Source organism: Rhopilema esculentum, chromosome 11 (assembly GCF_057945365.1).
Source record: "Rhopilema esculentum isolate cy_ngs chromosome 11, ASM5794536v1, whole genome shotgun sequence".
NCBI classification, from domain to species: Eukaryota; Metazoa; Cnidaria; class Scyphozoa; order Rhizostomeae; family Rhizostomatidae; genus Rhopilema; species Rhopilema esculentum.
In genome coordinates this window covers 2391627-2416348 of record NC_142825.1, presented here as the reverse complement: position 1 = coordinate 2416348, position 24722 = coordinate 2391627, and the positions used below count along the sequence as shown (strand labels likewise).

The window sequence follows — 24722 nt, the reverse complement described above, 5'->3', positions numbered from 1 at the left end:
TGATACACGAGTAAGGTAATTCAGGGGCTTTCCAGGAATCCTTTTGCAGACCACGCCCTTGAGAATCTGAAGAACGCCCTTTTTTGTAGGTATGTTTGTTGCAAGCTATGTCATTTCTACGCGCCAATTCTTCTGTTTCCAATCACGCACAATAGCAGTCATGGGCTGGCTTTTTCTTCCATTTTCTTTATCTCGCTTCGCGTGTTATTATTTGCATCGAATCAGACTTTAGTTTCTAAACCATTATCCTAGGAGCCAAATCTGCAAAATCCTTGACAATCATATCGCAATCAAGTTTTTTAGAAAAACCAAATTTTACACAGGGGCTACGAAGACCGGCGTAGGTGGAGTCAGTTTTCCCCAATAATTTCCAAAATGTACTTAAATCCACAAAAAATAATTGTCTTGGTATTCATTTTTAGCATGATAAGCCCATGTTATGAATAGCATGATAACATGGCAGGTCCTGCCCAGGGGTGTCACTTCATACGTTTTGTTTGGGGGGGGGGGAGTGGCTGCAAATTTGCCCTGCAGAAAAACTTTGCCCTGGCAAAAGTTGGAAATTCTGGGAACTGGCCCTCAGTTCCCGTAACACTAAAATACTTCTTAAGGTAAGTTGTTCCCGCTTAGGTCCTTGCTCAGTTTGTCCACAAGTTCACCGACGTGTTTGCCTAACCTTGGGGAGTGAGGAAACCCTCCATCTTGGATTCAAAGAGCATGCGCTCATTTTTACAACACGCTTTCGATATACACAGTAGCATTTCACAAGATGAAGGTATCAAAGTTTCCCTTAATGCCATCAAAAATCATTGTGGGGAAACTACCCTGCTGCATGTAAAATTCAACAGACGGTAATATTTCATTCTAAAACAGAATAATATTGCCTTTACACTCTCTTTTTATAAGAACAATTTTATAAGAACACGAGCTTCAAGACTGGTCAAAAGTTGAGAACAAATTAAAACAAGCTGAGGCGGAGCTACTGCAAAATGTAACTTTGAACATTGTTTCATCTAGAAAACGATGAGTTTTTTTGCCATCTTTGGATGCTTCTTCGGTGAATATTCAAGGATAGCGGCAAATGAAGGTTTTCTCACGCACTCTGTTGGCAAATAAGGCCTGGGCACATCCCCAGTGCGAAAAGCTAGCAATCCCACTGCTTATACCTTATAAATTTAAGAACAAATTAAGAGCAATTCAGCCTTAGATTTTGGAAAAAGTTAAGAACAACAAGCCTAAACGTCATACTGACTTTTGTAAAGAAGAATGTAATAGTAAATTTTATCAACCTCCCTTAAGGCACCGCAATGGAAAAACCCTTTACCCCAAATTATGCCAACAAATTCATGACAACAACAGGACAACATATCTTGAGCAATTTCCTGATGGGACGTAGTCGAATATTTTGGGAAAGATTTATCGATGACATAATCTTCATCTGGCAAACACAAGCTTGAAAACCTACAGGAACTTATACAATACACCCTATATCATCCACAAAAAATAGATTTAAAAACCGTATATAGTCGACGCCCATCTCAAAGTCACGCTTCTGGTTACAGTCAAAACAATTTAAGACCCAAATATGCAAAACTATTCCATCAAACTTTCACCCAAATAGCCCTGTTTACAATGTCTTGGTTTTCTGGCAAGCGGTACTTGTCTTTTAAGTATGGTTTTTTAACAAGACACAAATATCAACCAAGGGTGCAACCATAGAAATGGGTGTAACACTTAAGGTGAAAGGAAATCAGAATCATTTTAGAAATCTATTCCATCCAGCCCATGATCACGCTGGCAACTTCTACTTCGCGTCACTTGTAGTCTGTATCATTTTACTTTTGGAGTAGACAAATTACAAGCATAACCTACTTTCTTGTTACAGTTACATAATAAAATAAAAAAACAGATCCGTTGGTAGAAAACATTTGCCCTGCAGGAATCAGTTTTGCCCTGCGTAAAAGTCCTACTTTCGTGGTTGGGGGATGAACCACCCCCCATACATACCCCCTCAAGTGACGCCCCTGGACTCCTACCGGAGAATTCTTAATAACAAATTCATTAGTCTGGAACTTCTGAAAGAGGTACCCTAAAATTGGCACAGCTCTGTAAAACCGAGTACTGAAGAAACTTTCTCCATCGCATTCTGAAAATTGTCTGCTGTCAATATCGTTATAGGATCGTTATGTTTGATATCCTCAACTTCTTGGCTGTTTTCTGACACCTCATCAACACGGAGTTCAGCAGGAATCTCATTTTTTATAGAAAGTTGTTGTTATGTCACAATGTTCAGAAAACCATCGGCATTTCCTACAAATTTTCAATGAGTTTAGTGTTGGAATCTTGTATCTAATTCAATTTCAATAGTTTGATTTATCACATATGCAAAAAGAAAACAGAAACATGTATCTCAAGAATCACAAATGAAAGTATATCATGTGTAGTCATGAATGAGACTTCTGAAAGTTATCTACCGACAGCCCTATTTGAGTTGCTTAACTTGAAAAGCTGCGTGGAAGTTAAGCCCTCGAGATATTAGCCTGCCCCTTGCGAACTTTTGCATTTCTAGTAACCCTTATCTGTCAAGATGAAAACGTTCAAAGGCTTTGAATCTTAACCCGTTTCCTCATACATGCCCCAAAAACCAGCAGTTTTGGACATCTTTCTCCTGCAGTTATTAAAACCATAATGTCGGCACTTGGGAGGCTTGTCTCTAGCACCACCCCTTTTTTCCACAGATACCATGTGGCAAATCTCTAGCTCCATATCAGAAGCATTATAATTTTGGAAGGGCACACATTAAACAAAGAGCAACCTAAAAATTCAACATTTTTGTTGTTCTTGGGACCATTCATGCTGATTATTTTTCCATCCTCATAGAATGCCGATGCCATCTTAGTTGACCATAACTCGGGTATTAGCGTTAAATGAAAACGACTAAGCTCCTGTTCTTTAGTTTAGGACGATCTTCGTTTAAAGCAATAAGACCACACAGAACAGAGCATTTCCCCGGTGCAAGTGGTGGCATTAACAAAGTGTGGAATAAGCACTTTCTCTATAAAAGGGATAAGTTTGATATTCTACCTCTGACATGAAGATATTGATGCAACGGTTTTGCTAGGTTGTATATACATGACATCTTCACATCTTCAAACATTTTCAAAGTAACTCAATTATTTACATTTCTAATCCTGAGGCTCTTTTTGCAAATTCCAAAGCTGGTGTCTACTCTACTGAGGCTGTAGCTATGAGAACATTGCCCCTTCCTTTGAAATGAAAACACTGGCCTAAAAACGAGAAGCCTTTTGCAATCTAGAGGTACTTCGTCGGCAGACTTGAACTAGAACAACTTCACCATTTTGCTGGGAAATGTGACCTAGACACAACTTTGAGTAAAATAGCTAGCGACAGCCCTTTTTTCCATAGTTATGCCACCTTTGGGTTCTTATAGAAATGAAAAAAACCGCAAGCCAGAAATAGGTTTTAACAAAATGTACTTAGTCTTGACAACTTCCGTCAAAAGATTGTCGCTTGAAATAACCTGTTCCTTAACAGGTAGCAAAAAGACGCTTTGAATTAATGTGAGACTGCGCATTTTCTTGGACTTCTAGGACGGCGGTTAGGCGAAAGAATTACGAAAACAACCGGCCAAGGATGATACAGAATAAATAAGAATATTCGTTAATATGGCTGCATGCTGATAGTTCAAAGAGAAAAAGATTCTACCGGTAATTCGCAAGAAAGGGAGGATAATTTTGTTTAAGAATTTCGAAGCGGGGACAACTGGCTCAAGTTGCAACCCCTTTAATTCACAACTGGCCCTACATGGGGGCTAAGAGATTAACTGATTTGAATCAAAGATGGCTTTTGAGTTTATATCAACGTTTTTAAAGACACGATGATGCAGAAACAGAAACACACCAGAAACAAGAAAAAATACAGGAAAGTCGTTGTTTAACAAAAAATTAACAAATCACGAATTGAATTCAGGTTCTTGGCTAGGGAGTGCCCAATTCCTCAAAAACAGTCTTTTCCCCTTTGGATGAAAACAACTTAGATTATTTGTTACCAGGCATCAAAATTTCCAAATCCTGTCCCAGTCTTCGACTTTTTGTTCTTATTTGGTTGGTCTGAAACCCCAGTTTCTGTTTGCGACCTCTTCAACGTTGACGGCGCGATGTATTTTCCTATTCCTTGCTTGTGTACTTTTAGTTTTACTTCTGGCTCGGTTCTTGCTAACTTTTTAGACTGTTTGTTTTCTTCCTTTTCCGTTGCCACGCGCTCATCTTCTTTATCCAATTCTTCAAAAGGGTCAATAAAAACAGAGGCTTTAACGATGGTGATTAGCTTGACAGGCTCGTCCTTTGGGTTCGTCTCCACCTCTTCCAAAGCACGCATAGTATCCATGCCACCGACAACGCGTCCGAAGACAGAATGCTTGTTATCCAAATGCCGACACGAGCGAAATGTGATAAAAAACTGCGACTTGTTGGTGTCTTTGCCAGAGTTTGCCATGCTTAAGATACCTCTGCCTTGGTGAACCAGGTTACTTTTGAACTCATCTTTAAAGGGCTTACCCCACATCGAATCCCCTCCTTTACCTGTCCCTGTCGGATCTCCCCCTTGAATCATAAAATTCTTTATCAGGCGGTGAAATGTCGTGTTGTTGTAATATCCTCTTTTGCACAATACGATGAAATTTTCACAAGTTTTGGGCACTTGATCGCTATGGAGTTCGATATTTAGGTCTCCAAAATTCGTTTCAATGCGCACATATGCTTTTGTATTGATCTTTGAATAGCGCACAACATCCTTGTCAATAGTGGCTGCTTCCTGCTTCGTTTGGGGAACAACCGATGTCGACGTGAATGAGCCGGCCATGGCACCAGTTGAGTAATGAGCCTGCCTATCATCAGACACAACTTCCTTCTCACCAGCACTTGTGCTTGCTTTCGTTTCTTTAAACGATGTTGCAAGCTCAGACAAAGTGCTTTCCATCTCTGCATTCACTTTCTTAATTGTGTACATGGGACTTCCTTTTGCTGCCTTATCTTCCTTGCTTAAGACTTTCAACTGGTTCTGTACATGGTGAAATGATGATATGTTGAACTTATCGAGGGAAGTTGGGTCTTGTATAGTGATGATGTCCTTTTTGGTAAATGGTTCATCAGTGAGAAGGTCTTTGAAGTTCCCAGCCTTCAGATTAAGCCTCTGCACCGCCTCATAGCTGAATACATTACCTTCAAAGGAAACGAAAAATAACAATACAAACCAGACACATCAATGTGTGTTAGGCCTACAAGGAACAAAACAGAAGCATTACAAATTTGGCTAGTGACAACAGCACTGATTGGGCAACCTCAACAGTCATGGGCTCACATTTCTGATTGACCTACTATGATCCACTATATATGTTTCCTAGGCTAGGCTTGTTCTGACATTTTATACTCTAAAGAGTGTTAGACAAACAGCTTAAGCATGTTTCTAAACGTTTCCTCTTTTCACAGCCATTGTCAAATTCTGTACCACCAACAGATTATTTTGAATTTACAATTTTGCTCACATTCTTAATAAGACAAGAAGATTTTGACAGGAGCAAATGCCCTTATTGGGAGAAATCTAGCAAATGGCAGTCCTCGGTTTTTAAACCTTACCAAGAAGCTGCACTGCATCTTTGTTGCATTTATATTTAAAATTGAAAAATGGGATAGGAAAACGTAATGCTAAATTGCTAAGGACACAACTACATATGTTACTTTATATTAACTGTCTTTTCCAGCTATTTACCAGAATGGAAGAGTCTTGCTGGTAAGATCATGGAATCTTTCACATCCAGTTTTTTTTAAAAAAAAGACTCCTCTAGCTCATCAACTCTACATACAAATCTGTTTATAATCCAATTAGTGTTGCCATCCTCTGTGTTGCCGATTAGTGTTGCCAATTAGTGCTTACAATCCAATTAGTGTTGCCATCAAACATGAGTCATTAACACTGCGTGTCATTTACACAAGGCTTAAGGCTAACCAGTGTGGAATCCATATAGCTTACGCCAGAGATATCTTGCGTAGACTAGCAGTTTTCGATTGTCTTTCTATTGTTTATTGGTGTATATCTGCTGTGAGATTCATATTGATTCCAACCTGGATGACAATAGGCTATCAGTTTGTTCCTTGATTGATTGATTCATACAAGAAAAATAACCCTTGAATGCTACATTATCAACTCACCCCTTCTTACCTGTTTGTTTGATCGCCACAATGTGACTATTTTCTGTGAAAATCTTGAATGTCACTGGACAATGGATTTTGCCATCATTATTCTTCGAGAAGTTCAGTTTGATCAGATCTTTAGCATTTAAAGCTTCTCCATTCACTGGATTTATTCCATATTTCTTTAAATATGGCACTATGCTCAACAATTCGAAAACAACTCCATCTTTGGTGCATAGTGGATGATCGGCCGGTTGAAATGTCAGACTACAACAATTAAACGGAAGCCTCCGGAACTTCGAGCGGGCAGTGCCTTCGTCCGACTTTTTGCCTCCCCATTCTTCTCTCCATTCTTTGTTAGTAATATAAAGTTTATCTTTCTGATGCTGTTTCTTTCCCATTTTATAGCAACCTTTCTGTAGCTTAGAATTCTCAGCTATCCGCCATTGAATGCGACCAAAATGAGTGAGTGCGCATGCGAATAAAAACATCTACAGGGAACCGAGGTGGAGAGCAAGATGGCCGGTTAGAAAACAAACAATGGCGCCAAGGGCCTAGAGAAGTAAGAACTGGAAAAATGACCTCCTTCCATTCTAGTGACGAAGATGAGAGTGATGAATTAATGCAAGGCTGTTATGAACTGAAAAGAAGGTTGGAAGCAACGGAAAAGTCTTTTAGAAATCTTGGAAGTCACGCAGAGGACAGGTCTGGGTTCGTAATTTTATTCAAAATATTGCGTAGGATAAAGAAAACAAAAAGGCTAATAAGTGTGTAACCAAAAAATATTTGGCACGTCATTAAAGAAATAATGTCTAGGCATTATTGCACTAGATAAACAAAGTTTTTTTCTAACTTTTTGCTTTTCCATTTTGTCTTTGAAGATTGTTGTTTACTTTTCATACTTTGATGTTTTCGGTTTAGAGATCTCCTGGTAGAAAATGAAGCCCTTAACGCCCAAATTGAAAACATGGATGAAGAACTTAGGAGAGAAAGAAAACTCAGGAAAAGGTAATGATTATCCCGTGAACCTATATTTTTGAATATCTAGTATAACACATGTTTAAAAATATTGTTACTGCTTGTGAAATAATACAAGGCTTACTTCACACTAGTTAAGATTTTATATATATTATTGTATTAGACAACCGTATTAGACAAAAGGACCTTGAGGCCTTACTTAAAGACAACTCATGCAATCAACATTGTAGGATCTGTAACTTTGTTTGAAAATTTCAGCTTAACATTTTACTTTTTATAGATTACGTTTTTTAATAAATTGTATGTAAATAGTGTCCCCAATTAGCAGAAATGCTAAATCAACTTGACACTAAAATAAAGTTATTATTATTATTATTATTATTATTAATATTATTATTATTATTATTGTTATTATCATTATTTCATTATACATTTTATTGATTGCAATTCGCTATGTTAAAAGAAGGCAAAGATACAAAAGCAACATAAGGTATTTTATCATGGAACATTACCATGTAATATTTAACCAGAAGAGGTTCAGGGAAAAGAAAAAGGCAGTAAATGGCTAGACCTGTATCAAATTATATTAGTATGAAAGTGAATTGATTTAGCTAGACAGTAATTTTTGTTCACATGCAACTGGAAGACACATGCCCTTTGAAGTATCCGAAAACATCATTTAGTACACCAAGGAACCACTTTTGTCTCAGACAAAGCACTTTATGCTAAGGCCATATGGGGAAAATTATGGCATACTGATAGTATACAGTAGTAACAATCAAAATCATGCAGTTTTATTTCTTGACTAGAGATACACAGCAGTAACAATGCATTAGTTATTAAAGGCAGAGTCGCAATATTCAATGATTTATCAAAACAAAAAAATTCTATTTTATGAGTTTTCATTTTGTAAAAAGGTGGTCTTTTATTTGCTAGTTGCTTGCTAGTTATACTAATGATTCTCTAATTTTGAGGACCCTTCAAATTTAACAAACAATAACAAATGAACAGTAGGAGACACCGTTTTCAAAGCAGTTAGAGAATCTGTTTTTATTGTAGCAATAAAGCCAATAAGAAACCACCCTTCTCTGTTATGTTAATCTTCCTAGCATTCAAGTATTTGGCATTTCTGTCGACAAAGATTCAACCAATATTTTCTTAAGGAAAGAAATATACTTGCTAAACTTCTTATTGCTTGGTTCATTGTCATATATAACCTGTTTGGATCTCGCTTAATTTCATGATTTCTTTAATTTGTTTATGTTTTCAGTATTGAAGAGAAGCTACAGTCAAGTTTGAGTGCTGGAGAAGAAATGAGAGAGAGAATTGTAGATCTGAAAAACCAAATAAATGAGAGAAAGGAAACTGTAAGTAAAAGCAATGATTTTGTTGAAAGAAAATTAACTTTCCATTTTAACTAACTTTCATTTTGGCTAGTTTTACATCAAGGTCAAGTGCACTTAATTATTTAGAAAACAGCACTCATTAACTCAGATCTAGATTGGGACAAAGGGTACCTTTGCACCTTTCAGTCTTTAAGGTTCATTTTCCCTTGTAACAGTCAGCACCAGGTCAACACCCAACTAATGACTAAGTCATATTTAGATTTGAATCTGAATTTTTCTTCTCTCTTCTGTCAAATATTTCAAAAATCTGAGCCCCTAATCCCTCTGATACTTCCCATTTGCCCCCTCTTTGAACTCTCTGAAACTTGTTAACTGATTTTTTCCATGTTATCTGTCAGCTAAATAATTGATCAGGTTTAATAGTTTTGTTTGCATCAAACACTCTGAACGGTATTGTTCATTAAGGGTTGTGGTCAAAACGTTGCTCTGTTTTGCATTCATCAGAAAATATCCAAGGCCTACCACTGAATTCATCGTATGATAGAAATAACTTCAAATATCTGTATAGACATCCATGATACATTTTATTATGTAATGCTTTTGTAACTTTTTAGGATTTGTAATCTTCAGTTATTATCATTATTATGTTAAGCTAGGTTTTTTTATTATGTTGCGTGTTAATGTCACATGTTTGTTTATCGCACTGTTGTTTTAGTAACTTCCTTTCCTGGAAAATCACTGTAATTGTGTCATGTGATGTTTCACAGTGTTTCTTTGTTTGTGTTTCAATATCATGTAATCAAAGTTAGAATAATTTAGTCGAACTGTTTTGACGATACTGATAACATCAACAAAGGAGTATATTTTGTGCGTTATTTATTTGGGGTCTAGGCCCTTTGGACTAGTCCATCACTCCACTAATAAGCTTTGGTTATTAATTGGTTCTTCATCCTCATGACAAAAACCCTTATCATTACACTTCTGCAAAACTCTGACATTAAAAGAACTTGGAAGCAAAATTGTTGTAGGTTGAAGCCTATAATCTATAATTCAATTACACTGCCATCCATTTTTGCAGGACAGGATAGCTGCAGCTGAAGTGGAGATGAAACTTGCTTTAAAGGATGCTGAAATCCACAAGTTACAGACCACATTAACGTCAAGAGCAGTAGCTGAAATGAGAATTCTTGAAAGTGAGTATTTGCGTAACTAGATTGTTATTTCAATATCAATAGTCAGGGGATGTAGCTAACTGGCTGTGTCTGGGTTCCAGTAAAACCCATAGCCAGTTTTTGTGCACAAAGTGGGTGTCTAGGCCCAATTTTCTTGGATGAAGTGGTAGAGCCACTCTAAATTTTCCATTCAAACTAATTTTACCTCTTGGAAAATCAGTCTTGTCTACATGCAGGCCACCCTTTATCTGTCAACAAGTTTGTGATTATGATGACGAAACATCCCTTGTTGACAAAAGACTCCTCATTCTAAAATTAGAATTAATGAAGAAGGAGGCTGTCATAACTCCCATGTCCTTTCCATAGCTTCAGACCAGCGTTTGAGAACAATTTAGAAGAAGGACCTTCAGCTCTGCCCCAGCAATTATGGAGAACATGGAGGGGAGCAAGAGTTATGGCTCTTCCTAAATTGCCAGGGCTGAAAATGCTTAATGCATGTCAAAATTTAACAGTTCAAAAAAGCACAAAATGAGAAGTTCTGGAATTAACTGGCACTCCGGGGAATGATGCATTCGGCTTCTGTGTGCAGCTTCAGCTTTCAAATCGAATAATGCCTAGGTGTGTTTGCTGAGTCAAAGATAATGCATTATGAATAATTATTCAAAATGGTCAACCAATAATTGCATCATTGCATGTGAATTTGATATCAAAAGATGCTTCGTTTTTAGTTAAGATTATAGCTTGACAAGAATGATATTGTAGAGCTACCTTGATCGACTAGATATGTTTAGAGTTTAACAAACCCTTTCGAATTTTTTGGATTAGGTTCAACTGATAGCAAGGAACTGGCAATAACGGGCCTTCGATCTGAGTTCACCGCTTTTGTTGAACGAAGCAAGGTCGGTGATAAGAAACATCAAGAACTGGAAAGAGTGATAACAGATCTTGAAGATGAAAATGCCCGATATTCGGATGAAATCATGATCTTGGAAGAACGGCTGGCAGACAAAATGTCGTACATTTCATTAATGGAAGGACGGTTATCGCAAAAAAATGCAAAAATGTCATTCATGCAAGAGGAGATAAAGCGAGTTAACGGAGCATTTTCCAGCAACGAAAAACAGGTGCATTTTAGTTCTTTTCCTTAACCTTTTCCCTCTTCAGCAATGTCAAGCATCAGTATTGACATTGTCTTTGCACTGTTTCTGGGAGGCGGCAGTAATATTCTTGTTCAAATCCAGTCCTAGCAAAACATAATGATCTTTATATCTTATAAAAGCTTCGTTTGTTTTATTTTAAACATTTTTGCAATCTTTTATCTTACTATAATCAAAGTTTTTTGGAATAACTGTTTGCATTCTTTGAGTACAAGAAAAGTTGCCCTCTAGCCGGCGCCTATGTGTCGAGAATAGGTCCTTACAGTTAAACCTTTACTTGTTTCATTTGAGTACATACGAATTTTTCGAGACTATTTTAGTTTTTGAAAAGCCACTTTAAAATTCAACAATGAATCACCAGTCAAACCGCTTTAATTCGATTTTACCCCCCCCCCCCTAGCCCCTTCCCCTTTTCCACGATGCCTGTTGTTATCTAGTGTTTCTGTCACCATCTTTAGTTGCAGGAAAAGGACACATCTACGAAAAAGCTGGAGAAAGAGTTAGCTTTATATAAAGATAAATTATTAGACTGCACGAAACAAATCGAAAATTTTGAAATGATTCTGACCGAGAAGATGCAGCAGTTATCTTCGTTGCAAAATGCTTTGAAGATGAAAGAATCGGAAATTGGCCAAGCAGGACAGTTGCTAGAAAGGACAAAGGCACTGAATTCAGAAAATTATGGCGAATTTCAACTGCAGATTGAATCAGTAAGTCTTTGTTATTTTACATTTTGTGTTAATTTAACACCTACATACTGAGAAACTAACTGTGCTGCTAAGGAAGTCGTGCTTCGTTCCTTCTGAATTGCTTTTAGCTGCGTAATTAACTTCCTAAAATACTGCGCTTCTTTCAAAATACCATTCTACTGTAACTCCTTGAATTTTCGAGCCCATCTTAGATTTCACAAATTTTACGAAAAGTTTTACTTCATTTTCTAAGACTGTCTCTCATTTACAGGTTTTCTAGACATTTACCTTACCCTATTGTTTCCCTATGTGCTGAAATTTTTTTCAACGATTTAAAATCAAAATCTACGAAGCATCATTTGATTACTTTTCTACTGAAAGACGGACTGTATCTTCAAGCTTTCTCGATCGGTTTTAGCTTCAAGAACAAATTGACGTAAAGTCTTTGGATAATACAAATTTGGAAGCGAATTTGTCAGGTATGACTGTGAGAGAGTTATTTCTGAATGCAGATAAATGATTTTTTGAGGAACGTTTATGATTGTAGTAAAAAAATGTCCTGTAGGATTAAATCTTGTCCTGTTTTACGATTCTTTTACGAAGTAAATCCCTCAAAGAAGAGCAAACATTTTTTTGAGTATTACTTTACTTGGAAATAAGTATTTCAAAGACGTATATGTGTATTGCATGATAAGAGATTCGTACTCTGTTTTTTTGTCTCCCGGATGGTAAATGATGCCTGGCAATAGTGGTTTCTCGTGACAATATATAGTCCAGGTGGCAACAACTGGACAACACCATGTGATTTACCAAGATAAATTGGTTCTTAAAGACAAGGTTCTTAATCAAAGAAAGACAATCTGTAGGCTGCAAAGTTTTTGGGTTATTCATTGCGGTTATTTGTTTTATGATCGGAAGAAAAGAATTTTTTCTAGAAAAGCCTTTTATGCTTGATATTAAATTAATATTTTAGATGTATGCGAGAACTGGATAAATGTTGATCAAAATGTTTTTCGTCTAGCTATTGTCGAGGTTTTATCCAGCATAACATCTTTGAACTTTTTGATAGCATAAACCAATTTGCATCTGCAAATGGATAATTCATTTGCCGTGTTACATCTCTTAAAATTCTCAATAGTTTTGTTGACAGTTTGTGTTCAAGCCTCCTCGATAGACTCCTCGATAAACCATATTGTAGTTTTCTATCTATTAGATCTTGGGCATTGCCGCTGCAATAGGCCTATTAGATATACTTTTAACGAATGTCTGTTTTAACGAATATCTTTCACAGCTTTGCGTCAAGAACTCGAGATGAAGACTTCACTATGTCTTGACCTTCAAGCCAAACTTGATCAAACTATTTCCCAGCTTGAAGAAAGGACAATGATCATTCGCGGCTATGAACAGAAATTAAAGGTCTGACTTTTTGTTAGATCTTACCTTGAATATCTATGCAACAGCCACAGTTTGTGGCAAGGTGTCTAAGCTCAATGGGTATTTGCTTGGGCAACTGTCCACGAAATGTGACGTTACATAAATCTGAATTTTAATATGAGTTTTAGAGATTTTTGTTATAAATACTGTGGTAGAACTGATAGAGCGTGCAACAAAGGACTTTTCGGCCACATTTTTACTGCTTCCTTGTTTTAGCAATAGTGAGATATTGGAAAATTCTTTGCAATAACGTTTTTGATTGGTACCGTGACCCTACCACTGAATTGTTATTCAAACACACGTAAAGGGACGAAATTGAGATAGAAGATACTTGCAAAATGTGTGTGAAATTCAGAATTCATCAGACTTTATCACAGGCAACTTTGAACCGTCGTGCTCTATAAACCAACTTAATTGCATAATTCTTCCAAAAGCTATAGAAACTAATGAGCTATTCATTTTTTTTATTGCTTGCTAGTGTTTCCTTTTCCCCAACGTCATTTTCTTATCAACATAGAAGACTTATAACGAGTCCATTCAACAATCACTTCAATGTTTCACCTTCATTTCAATTCCTGTTTGCTTTCAGAAATTGGCCAGTGATTTAAAGAGCGAGACAGACAAGGTAGAAAATCTTCAAAAAGCATTATCAGATTGCAAAGACGAAGTTGCTTTGATTATAAACCAAACTCAAAGTACTAAAGAAGACTATCACACGGAATACAATAAGCAGAACTCACAGGTGATATAAATATCATTGCTTATGTAACCCTTTGGTTATTATAGGGTAATGTTTTACCCCATATGTAGGTTCGAAGACATATATAGATGCTAGTTCAACTTCAAGAACTTATGATGAACACTCTGTGATTACAAGGTTAAAACTGACACATAATTGATTTCTAAACAAACTTATATAAAAGAGGTGTAAAGGATTAATCTGAAATTAACGATACAAAGCATTTTCCTACTCATTAGTGATTAATAACAAAGATAAAAGAGGTTTTGTTGTAGCAACATAATAACGTGGGCTGGCAACGGTGAATTCCATGTACTACGCTTAGAACTTGATAATCTGACTTTTCCTGTCTTTTGCAAAGTCAGTATTTTACCGTGAATATTCTTTTCACGATTCTTCAATATATGTCTGTACCTAACTTGGTTTTCTATTTGGCACTTTAAGCTAACGAATGTTGGTGCAAAAATATCTCAGAAGTATCCTAGCAGATGTTAATCACAATAACAATACCGTAATGCCTCGATCAAGCGCCCCCCTCAAATAAGAGCCCCCCCCTCGAATAAGAGCCCCCCTCGAATAAGCGCCCCCTAGAGGTGAAGTTATTGAATAAGCGCCCCCTTGAATACACGCCCACTCCTCGAATAAGCGCCCATCCTTCAACCTTCAGAAACGGGCGCTTATTAGAATTTTCAACAAAAATATAATTAATTTGAAGGCATTTCAACCAAAAAGATTACTGAACAACACAATTTTCACCGAAATCTACTTTTTAAATAGGCGTCCCCCTCGATTAAGCGCCTTCCTCGATTGAGCACCCACCCTGGAGCCTCAAAAATTAAATAAGCGCCCGGGCGCTTATTCGGGGCGTTCCTGTAGTCCAACAGACCAATTATAGCTACCGTTGAACGAGCTAAAAATTGTTAAATTGAGGTTATTTTAAAGTTTGAAATACATGGTCTGCTCATGACGCGACAAGGCTAGGTCGAAGATGTGCCAATGTACAGAGCCTGCTGTGTTCATATCTTATTCTGTATTTCACGTTTGCTCAAGACTCTTATTATCAGGGTTTGGAAAAGATCATTGACAACTTTCCCTGTTTCCGCTTTGAATATCACTTTGAAACAAGGACATTTGCAGCCCGACAATTAAAGTATCTTTTCCATTGTAGACAAATTTCCCCACCAGCGTTTAATTCCAAGCAAATGTTTTGTCTTGAATTAATTTGTTCTAAAATAGCCCATTATCAATGTTTCCAAACAATCTTTTAACTCTTCAAAAACAATTAAAATGGTTGTATTTTTTATTTTAAAAATGTACTTTTAATAAATAAAATCTGGTGCTCCTTTTGTACCTAGCTTCGTATGAGAAATCAAACCCTCGGAGAAATATTGGTTTTTTTTAACCAAAAATATGGATGCAGGCCATCGTGAAAGATACAAAACCTCCTCAAACTGTTGGTACCTTGTACCAGAATTAAGCAATCTCTTTCTCGCTCTCCAGGCATTGCTGTTATAATGCAATTTTACGAGCTTTATGGCTAGCCTGATAGTTAACTTTGCGACCAGAGTTGCTCGTTTGACGAAAAAGCGCTTGGTTTCAGGGCATTTAAAGAAATATTCGCAGAGATTGCATGTCTAAAAAATTTGATTATTTACTAAAATTAAGTGATGTTGTTTTAAAAGCGATTCCGTGTTTGTCATAAATTAAGGATTTCTCAATGCTTTCGTAATTTCGATGTAACAAGGACTATTTTCGCCGAAAAATACGGCAAATTATTGATGAAAGCATTTTTGCCGAAAAATACGTAAAATGCTAACACGCTTTCATCGATAATTTTAGTTAATTTTTTTTGCCTATTTACACGGCAAGCCCAAAATTGAACAAGTTATTCTTTACATCTGTTTACTTAGTTATTCAACCAAACCAGTTAACCGCATCGAAACTGGGACTCTTATGAGAATCTTACACTTCTAGTATAAGTCATTTGCGGAAACCAGCTTTCAGGGTATTTTTGTATGTTTTTCATCACAACCTGAACTCTAAAGCTCAAATTTTGCTACAATTGTTAGGCATCCCTTTAAAGAAGATGTTTTTGTTTTAACATATGTGATATGTTTAAGTAGTGTGCTAATACGCGGTCTCGTAATTCTTTTCATATCGAATCTTGCATCCTTAGCTTCCTCTGTTCCTTTTTAGATTTCACAGCTAGAAAAAGAACTAGCTTTTAAAACACAGGAACTGCAAGCGAAAGAAGGCGAGCTTAGTAAGGCATTAGGACGTGTAGATGAAGGACGAAATAAGATTCAAAAGCTAGAAGAATTTATTTCCAAACTCAAAGAAGAAAACGTCCAGAAAGACGAAGACAATCGCAAGGAAATGAATCTACACAAAGAAGAGAAGCAAGATTTCACACAGTTATTGCAAAAGCTACAAAGTTCTGTTGCAAATCTTTCTTCTGAATTAGAAACGAAAAGTAAAGAGAACGAAGAGCTAAAACTTAAACTGCAGGACAGTCAAAGGAAAACTGATCTTGAAAGCCATAAACTTGAGGAGCTTGAAAACCTTTTGCAGAAACTGAATTCTGAGATCCAGTCAAGAGATTCTGTCGTCGATACGTTGCAGAGTGAGGTTTGTTCTCTTCAGAATAAATTTCACGACTTTCTAAAAGTTGTCTTGTGTAAGACTGGCGCACAAAAAAATGGCCATGTTGTCGAAGTTCTGTTTGGATGTAAGGTGAAATGTCTGCTAGCCGCATCTCGGTGAATCAATTTTGATATGGAATTGGCCTGTTCCCTTGTGTTGTTAGTGAAACGATTTTTATGTTTTTTTAAAATTGGCGGCAGATCTTGATCAGTCATACACAAGAGAAATTCAAAATTACCCTTTTTGTACAATTTGCAGATTTGCATTTTGGTCTTTCTATCTAAACTAGCTAAGGAACTAGTTAAATAAGATTTCGTCTCAGCCTGCTATATACGGAGATTGTTGCTCGGATGATAATTTTATACGATTTGTTTAGTCAATTGCATTTATTTGTACGACCCAGCAACATTGGTTCTATGTTGTTACTTCATTGCTTGCAACTGTTTTTTTTAGGTTTCGTCCGTACATGGTGAGCTGAAGCAGGCGTTAGGTGATTTGTCGCAGCTGCAGGAAGTTTTGAGTAAAAACGAGAAAGAAATCAGAAGCAAGGAAGAGCAGATAACAGTAATGGATAGGTAGATATTCCTTAAAGAATAGAATTCAGCGGACACCGTCGCTAATTGGAAAATAAGGGAGGGAGCAAGGGCGAAATAACAGCTGAATTCTGGTCTTCGCAAAGCATGCGCGTTTGTATCAGTTTTGTACATCAACTGTCTACACGGTAGTAGATGGACACCCTTCTTAGTTTGGAGAGGTAACCACAGCAAGAAAATCAATTGGTCCTCTCCTCTCGTGACATGGCTACCACAGCAAGGAAATTGATTGGTCCTCTCCCCTCGTGACATGCTTACCTTTAGCATTACAGCTTGCAATTTACTCTACAGAAATTTGCATATACTACAAAAACTCTCTTAACAACTACAAGCTGGCCTATTTGATACTTGATGGTCAGGAAGTAAGCTTGTAAGAGAGTGGTGGGCTTGTTTAAAGAAGCAGCATAAAAAAAGGTTTCTGTGCTTGGTTCTTGGTCCGTAAGTTTGAAGCATCTTAAAGATAGAAAGGAGGAAAATAAAAATTTCGTACCTTCTGCCTCTTTCTTGTAAGGGCTCGGGGTGAGAAAAAAGTTTGTGTTTATTAACAATAGTAATAATAAGTGACCCTTGGAGCTACCCGTATATCTCTTTTAAACTTTAATGTCAACTAGATGAAATACTTGCTTATGGGACTATAGCTAACCATTTCGAAATATGAATTTAAAACTCCAGCAAATTGCTCACAGTTCTCTTACTTTAAAGTCAAATGAATGCACATGTGCAGTTGCCCACATAAGCCCTTTTTACCTTCCAATCGGTTGCATTCATTATAGTATTCATCTTTGATATTCGATCTGGTCTTTCTCTAGGAAGCTGAATCAAAGTCAAGAAGAAAACCAACAGAAGGATGGCCTTTTGAAAGAACAGTCGGCCAAACTGTCTCGCTTGGACAAAAGCATTAAAGAACAGAAACTGGAACTCAAGCAAAAAGCTGTGGAGGTGAGAATTATTTTAAAATCTCTGGCAAAAATACTTTGAGTGTTGTTATTAGATCCAAATAAGCCTTTTATGCTGCGAAGCTTCGAATTATCATGGAAAAGAAGCAACACAATGGTTGCTGATTGTTCAAAAGAAAGTAGTCGACCATAGCGCCATTCTTTTATGTCTCTTTAGATCCATTTTTGCGATGTCTTCCAAACGTCTGGAACTACCAACAACATTTTAAACGTCACATTAGTCGTTCCCCCTGACCCTTTTCAAGCACTGTCAGACGATTCTCATTAGATATGCACTAATTGCACTTTTACTGTAACTTTTGAAACTAGGATTGCTATGGTGCAATTCCAACATTGCTTTGGGGAAAGGGGGGCAACAGAGCTATTTCTTATGCCTGCAAAGAATATAGCTCGAGTTTTGGCTGAATATGCGTAGATGTTCCAGGTACTTTTGGCAGCCATCGTAGATGGCTATGAAAGAGATTGTAAGCGGCTTTTAAAAAGCAAACATTTTCAAACATACTTAAGCTTTTTGTCTGATAAACGAGTGTAAAACGTCAGAACATAGATCGTCAGAACACAGACATAAGAATGTCCTAGCTTAGAGTTTTTCGATCTTTGTTCTATCTTTTTATACTCTGAACAGTGTTAGAGGAAAAGCTTAAGAATGTTTCAAAATATTTGCATATTTCTAAGCCATTTTCAATTTTTATTCCACAAAAAACTGTTTCAAAAAGAATGTATTATGAAATAGTAAGTTTGCATTAAAATGAATAGAGCATTATATTTCATTTCAATTTTTCTCAAGAAGCTGTTGTTTACCAAGAATATTCATTATTTTATTACAGAAATCAATTCTGATTTTAACTTTCATACCATTTTGCAGTGCACACTATTTCTTTTTTCTGTCGTTGATCAAGGTAACTCAGCTTGACATGAGCATGAAAGAACAACACAGCCAGCTACAACACCGCCTGAACTTGACAGAACAGCAACTGCAGGAAAGCCATCAGGAGCTTAGTGAAAAACTGTCAGAGGTATGACGTAATCAGTGATATTTTGTTCATGGCTATGGCTTGCTTGTCAGGCTCACATCTAGAATATCTTACAATGTTGCTGAATCATGATGTCATGTTTATGAATTCTTGAATTTGGACCATAAGATCTAAAGTAACACCACCTAGTACCAGAAATGTGCAAAGTCTTATGAATCTGTTACAGGTTTGCAGAAATGCGGGCACTGAAAAAAGTCTTGTGTACAAATGAGTTTCTGTTGCTTTGCTTTGGCTAGTACATTTTAGAGCCAAGGTTGATTTTTTTTTTAAACTTTTGTCAAAATTTAGTAACTCTTTTCTCTTCAAATTGCCTTTTAAATACTGTACAATATCTTTAAAATGATAGAAACTTTTGAGACACATTTATATGAAAGTCAACGATGTTTTATATCGAGAATCTAAATTTTAATAATCACAAATTCCATGTTGTTTTTGGTTTTTAGAAAAATGTCGATAGCTTCAAAGAAAAGCTTATATTCAGTCTAAATATATGATGCCAAATCTTCTTAACAAGCCTTTTTTGTCATTTTAATCATTATAGACGGCAGAATTGAAAGCTAAAGCCGAACTAATGGAGGAAAAGTTCAGTTCAGCAACTGAAGAGATATCTAACTTACAGAAAATTATTCAAAGACAGACTGAGAAACTGAAAGAACAAACTCGGAAGGAAGCAGACTTCGTTCAAGTTTGTAGAATTTTCATGATTTACTGTTGCAACACATTTTCGTGAAAAGAGCACAACCAAAACTTCGTTTAGTCGCGCACTCAACTGCGCATTAACCGCGCGATCATCTGATCATTTAACTTCTCGTCTAATCGTGCATTGAACCACCCATTTCACCGCTTAATTAACCGCTCATCTTACCGTTCTGCTTCTTTTGAAGCACTCCGCGGTCTTTCATCAAGAATATATTTTGTAAGGTAAAAGTAATGTTCGTTCTTTTCGCGAACTCTTAGACATAAAGTACCAGAATCTCATTTTATCATCATTTCACAGCCGAGTATTGCAATTCTTCAAAATACAACCCTAGATGAACCCTAGATATACCAAGCACTATTTTAAGCTGACGCTGTAACCTCTCTCTCTCTCTCTCTCTCTCTCTCTCTCTCTCCCCCTCTCTCTCTCTCTCTCTCTCTCTCTCTCTTTCTCTCTCTCTCTCTCTCTCTCTCTCTATCTCTCTCTCTCTATGAGGCTTACATATACAAAATTAAAACAGTACATTTAGTTAATACAATAGAGTTGATACAATTGAGTTAATATAATGAGGAGGCTAAAGGTGATTGCCAATTACAGTAATAATTGTTAAAAGTATATAAATATATATATGAAGACATTTTTATCGTTATAAACATATATTACAGAGAGTGTCAGAATTGGAATCAAATGTTAATGGCTTGAGAAATTCGGCCAAGGAGCTTAATTTTGTCAGGGAGGAAAATCAGCTGATGGTAAGTTTTCATTCTATGATTAATTAATTCTGATCTATATTCAATGAATCTTCAAGTGACCTGCTAACTGTTACAGATTACGATTGTTCCGAAAAAAATTTCCACACTAAAGATTGTAATTGATCAATTTTTATTATACTTTTTAATTTTTGTCTACCATTGCCACTAATCATTTTGATGAGGCTCCTAAACGCCATCTTAGAAGAGAGAGGTTCCTGAAAAATGCGACTACAAGAGTTTGATTGCAATCTGATTTCATGTTTATCATGCTCAATTTATAGCCAATATGTTTTTGGCTTTGATGGTTGAGATTAGCAAATGCCATAGCCAAATATAAGAATTATCAAGTCCCAAGAGAGATCAACTATGAAAGTGACAAATTCTCCCTGTCCCGCATTTGTGACATGTTGCCTTTGTAGTAATCCCCCACTATTGTAGGCTTTTACTTGTTTATATAGACTAGTTAAGGTGCTCAACCGTAATTCTACTTTGAAAACAGGCCCAGGAGATTGCTGAGCTGCAGAGGGAATTAGCAAAGAGACAACACAGTGAAGATGATTTGATTCGCGAGCTCGACGAATGTCATTACCTCTTGCAATCCAAGGAAGCTGATTGCACAAGGCTAGCAAAAGATCTAGGTGCTAGCCAAGTTAGAGAGGCTGAACTGCAAGTAAAATGGACGCAGGAGTTGCAACGTGTGAAGAACCAGTTTGAGTTTAAGATATCAAGGCAAGAGAAGGAGGTAATCAGATTTGTTCGCTCTGATATAAATTACATTGGTAACGAAATAAACCCACAATACCCAGATCCATATTGAATAGAAGAAGTTCCTGAATTGATCCTGGAGGTACATTAATTGGTGTTTTATTCCAGATCGGAATGTCAATTTGTAGATTTTAATCAATAATACTGTACTTGGATAGCCCTTCCGGCATCGGTGAAAGAAAAATTTAAGTTTGTGTGAGAACGTAACCGTTTTTTAAGTATACAATAAATAACGGAAATCAACTGAAGTATTGTGAAACAAAACAAATTCATATTTGATTAATTTAAATACAAAAGGTATGAATGCAGTTACTGAAAAAAGGACTAGACATGCTGTTAGTACCGGAAAAGACTTCGCATTGTCGGTGTCAATTTTCTCAAAATTCGTCGCCTTTGATGTTTTATTGTGATTTCTATTTAGGGCGAGAAGGAATCGCAGGATTATTCTAGAAAATTAGCCGAGCAAGGAAAACAAGTTGTTTCTTTACAAGCGAAGATGCAGCGCACCAGCAATGAGAACAGTTTATTGAAGAATGACGTCACGCGAATGAAGCAACGGTTGTCGGAACAAGAGGGAGAGATAAAGTCCCTGAATCGCAAGCTTGTGGAACAGCAGAGATATTCACATGAAACAGAGGAAAATATGTTAATCAAAGATGCAGAGGTTTGCAGTTTAAGATCAGATATTTTTAAAGGAAATTATTTGCATGCATCAAATAAAGTTCCTAGAACAACAACCCCCTTTTAGCTTCAATTTTAGTGAGAAGATGCTTATTAAAGGTCGAGACATTCATTGAATCATAATTGTGTCACGATTTGCCCCAAACTTGGAAATGAAATAAAATGCCATCCTAATATAGTAACATTCCCATCAAACCATTCGCAATTAAATGGTGTTTAAATCTGTAGATAGTCAATTTTCCGTAAAGTAGCTTATAAAGGGAAAGTCTGAAGGAGCGGATAGGATTTTAACAGGATTAATAAAACATCCTGCTGCTGTTAAAGCTCTTCCACGGGGCTTGAACTTCAACTCTTCATTATCCGTCGGAGCATTGCAAGGTGTTTGGAAGTTAGCAAATGTCACCTAGACTCTCCAACCTGACTCAAAACAAGACGTGGTCATTTATGGACCGATTTATTGTCTTTGCAAAGCTGTCTTTGCAAGTGCACGGTCAACTCTACCTTCTAATTGCCTCCAATAACATACAAACAACAAATCAGAATTTCAAAAGTCCTTCTCTACTTTAACAATGCTTGTTTGTAATGCTTAGTTTAGGTAGAACGGTATAGACAAAAAGATGGTCGTAATGCTTAGTTTAGGTAGAACGGTGTAGACAAAAAGATGGTCGTAATGCTTAGTTTAGGTAGAACGGTGTAGACAAAAAGATGGTCGTAATGCTTAGTTTAGGTAGAACGATGTAGACAAAAAGATGGTCGTAATGCTTAGTTTAGGTAGAACGGTGTAAACAAAAAGATGGTCGTAATGCTTAGTTTAGGTAGAACGGTATAGACAAGAAGATGGTCTAATATTTCTAGATCTGAGGAAAGCATTTGACACTGTTGATAACACAGAAATTATAGGCATGCGGGACGAGGGGCATCTCTTTGGACTTTTTATCCACCTAAGCAACAGAAAACAGTTCGCCTAAAAACATTGCTAAGTGCAAGGTTCACAAGGTCACCTGAGGTGTACCTCAAAGATCCTTACTAGGCTCTCTCCTATTTACAGTATATCGTAATGATTTTGAAAAAAAATCGAATTCTCAAAGTCTGCAATGTTTGCAGATGATACACTTGTCACTCTACCATCCGATAACATAAACGAAATTTCAAAATGCACAGTATTGATTATACAACATCAAAAATAACCATGACTATGAACTAAATAAACCTCAGCCCAAAGAAAACTGAATACATGATCAATGGATATTTTAGGAGGGTTAAAGAAATTTGAGGAAGGTCATACAATGCTACTAAATGGCTTGGAATTATAGGAATTGAAAATACCTATAATACCCTTGTGGAATGTCATGTGCGAAATTCTGGCGTCATTTGAGTAAATTGTATCTAAACGTAGAGCAGTGTCTCTCCAATGTCTGCAGAACAGACCCTACGCAAGATAAGAAAGAGTATTCATTTACTTGGAAAGGATTTCAGTGAACATCAAAGCTGAAGGCGATAAAAAATGGATTTGCTGTCGAAATAATGCGTCTTGATTTTGCTGATCAAGCGCTTTTTGACTGGAGGTCATCCCCTTTATCCTTGATCAAGTACCATCCGCCTAATATTGACAAGCATACTTTTCAGAAAATTCAGATCTTGTATGCCCTGTGACGTCAAAGGGGAGCTTATGAACTGTGTATAGATGTGGGAATGTTTTGAAACCTGCTTCACGATTAATATAAATTTTAAATATAAATTGTTATTTTTTACATTCATATTAGCAATAGGGATAATGTTGATTGTTCAAATTAGCGGAGAGCTTTTGAAAAGTTGATTGAATGATGTCAGTGGGTTCTTTCTCTTATGCGTTTAATAATTAAGTCAGAACAATTCAATTAATAAAAGACATGAATTTTTAATGCATTCATCATTGTTATCTTTCCCAGATTGCTCGACTTGAAGCAAGAGTTTCTGGCTACCATCGCTCATCGATTACAAACTACAACAGTAAATTAAACAGCAGTTTCAGCTAAGATATTTCTTGTTAGCCTAAGCCATCCGTTTACATACAGTAAATTCTATAATACACTATATTTGTTGTATAAAGGTCAATGCAATTCGATTCACGTGCGCGTATTATCTTAGTTCGTCGCATTTTCCTTCGACTTCACGTCTTTCTCTCAACAAAACTTAACGTCTTTTTCTCTCAACAAGGCTTTGCGCCTTTCTCTCGACAATTATTTCACTTTGGACCCTCATGTCGTTCCACCTACCCAAATTGTCTTTCAATAGACCAATTCAACTTATGGTCTCATTCTAAAAAATACTTCAGACCTTTTTTTGCTGACGTTTTAACTTTAGATTCTGATTAAGGACCGGGTTTCTAGTCATTCTCGTGATATTGACGTATGGCTTTAGTGCTTAGCTATTTTGGGAGAAAAGTTTCAACGGATTTCAGTTGTCGAGCCTTTTATAAGTTTTTGAACTTTATATCTTCAAAAAAATATGCAAAATAATCCCAAAAATTTGAAAATTGTATCCGGACTTGTATCCGGACGAAAAATTGTATCTGAACGAAAATGACCTTACTCGGAATTAATCAATGTTGAAGGTTTTTTACTTTTATCTTGTATTATTTCATATTCAGACGTCATAAAAGCCATTTATTAGTATTTTCAAGGGCAATGATTTTTTACAAAGGTAGTTAATGAAAAAGGTATGGACCTCCACGAGGGTATTGGCCCCTGTGAAGGCGTGGGCTTCTGCGATGGTATGGGCCCCTGTGAGGGTGTGGGCTTCTGCGATGGTATGGGCCCCTGTGAGGGTATGGACCTCCACGAGGGTATGGGCCCCTGTGAGGGTGTGGACTTCTGGCCCCTGTGAGGGTGTGGGTTT

At 36.7% G+C, this 24722-nt stretch overlaps 2 protein-coding genes across 3 annotated transcripts; one reads left to right on the top strand and one right to left on the bottom strand.

The window, feature by feature from the left end:
* Positions 1 to 3937: 3937 nt before the first annotated feature.
* LOC135693416 (RING-type E3 ubiquitin-protein ligase PPIL2) lies at positions 3938 to 6610 on the bottom strand. The gene is made up of 2 exons (XM_065211897.2): positions 6238 to 6610; positions 3938 to 5240 (listed from the first exon to the last, which is right to left on the bottom strand). Exons 1-2 carry the CDS (start codon positions 6608 to 6610, stop codon positions 4066 to 4068), a joined length of 1548 nt encoding a protein of 515 aa, XP_065067969.2. The 3' UTR covers positions 3938 to 4065.
* A 74-nt stretch (positions 6611 to 6684) lies between these two features.
* Positions 6685 to 23971, top strand: LOC135693415 (uncharacterized). 2 transcript variants are annotated; one of them, XM_065211896.2, is made up of 18 exons: positions 6685 to 6914; positions 7131 to 7217; positions 8458 to 8554; positions 9612 to 9726; positions 10531 to 10829; positions 11321 to 11572; positions 11970 to 12030; positions 12843 to 12967; positions 13575 to 13727; positions 15921 to 16352; positions 16821 to 16942; positions 17770 to 17899; positions 18816 to 18932; positions 19492 to 19635; positions 20313 to 20399; positions 20899 to 21141; positions 21586 to 21828; positions 23774 to 23971. In XM_065211896.2, exons 1-18 carry the CDS (start codon positions 6685 to 6687, stop codon positions 23858 to 23860), a joined length of 3024 nt encoding a protein of 1007 aa, XP_065067968.2. In that variant the 3' UTR covers positions 23861 to 23971. The 2 variants fall into 2 exon arrangements, with proteins under 2 accessions (XP_065067968.2, XP_065067967.2); XM_065211895.2 differs by having other exon boundaries at positions 6685 to 6920.
* Positions 23972 to 24722: the final 751 nt, after the last annotated feature.

Coding starts and splice junctions, on each gene's coding strand:
- LOC135693416 (XM_065211897.2), bottom strand. CDS start 6,610: ATGGGAAAGAAACAGCATCAGAAAGATAAACTTTATATTACTAACAAA. Junction 5,241..6,237: donor TGTGGCGATCAAACAAACAG/GTAAGAAGGGGT, acceptor TTTCCTTTGAAG/GTAATGTATTCAGCTATGAG.
- LOC135693415 (XM_065211895.2), top strand. CDS start 6,685: ATGCGAATAAAAACATCTACAGGGAACCGAGGTGGAGAGCAAGATGGC. Junction 18,933..19,491: donor TTAGTGAAAAACTGTCAGAG/GTATGACGTAAT, acceptor TAATCATTATAG/ACGGCAGAATTGAAAGCTAA. Junction 20,400..20,898: donor GGGAGGAAAATCAGCTGATG/GTAAGTTTTCAT, acceptor CTTTGAAAACAG/GCCCAGGAGATTGCTGAGCT.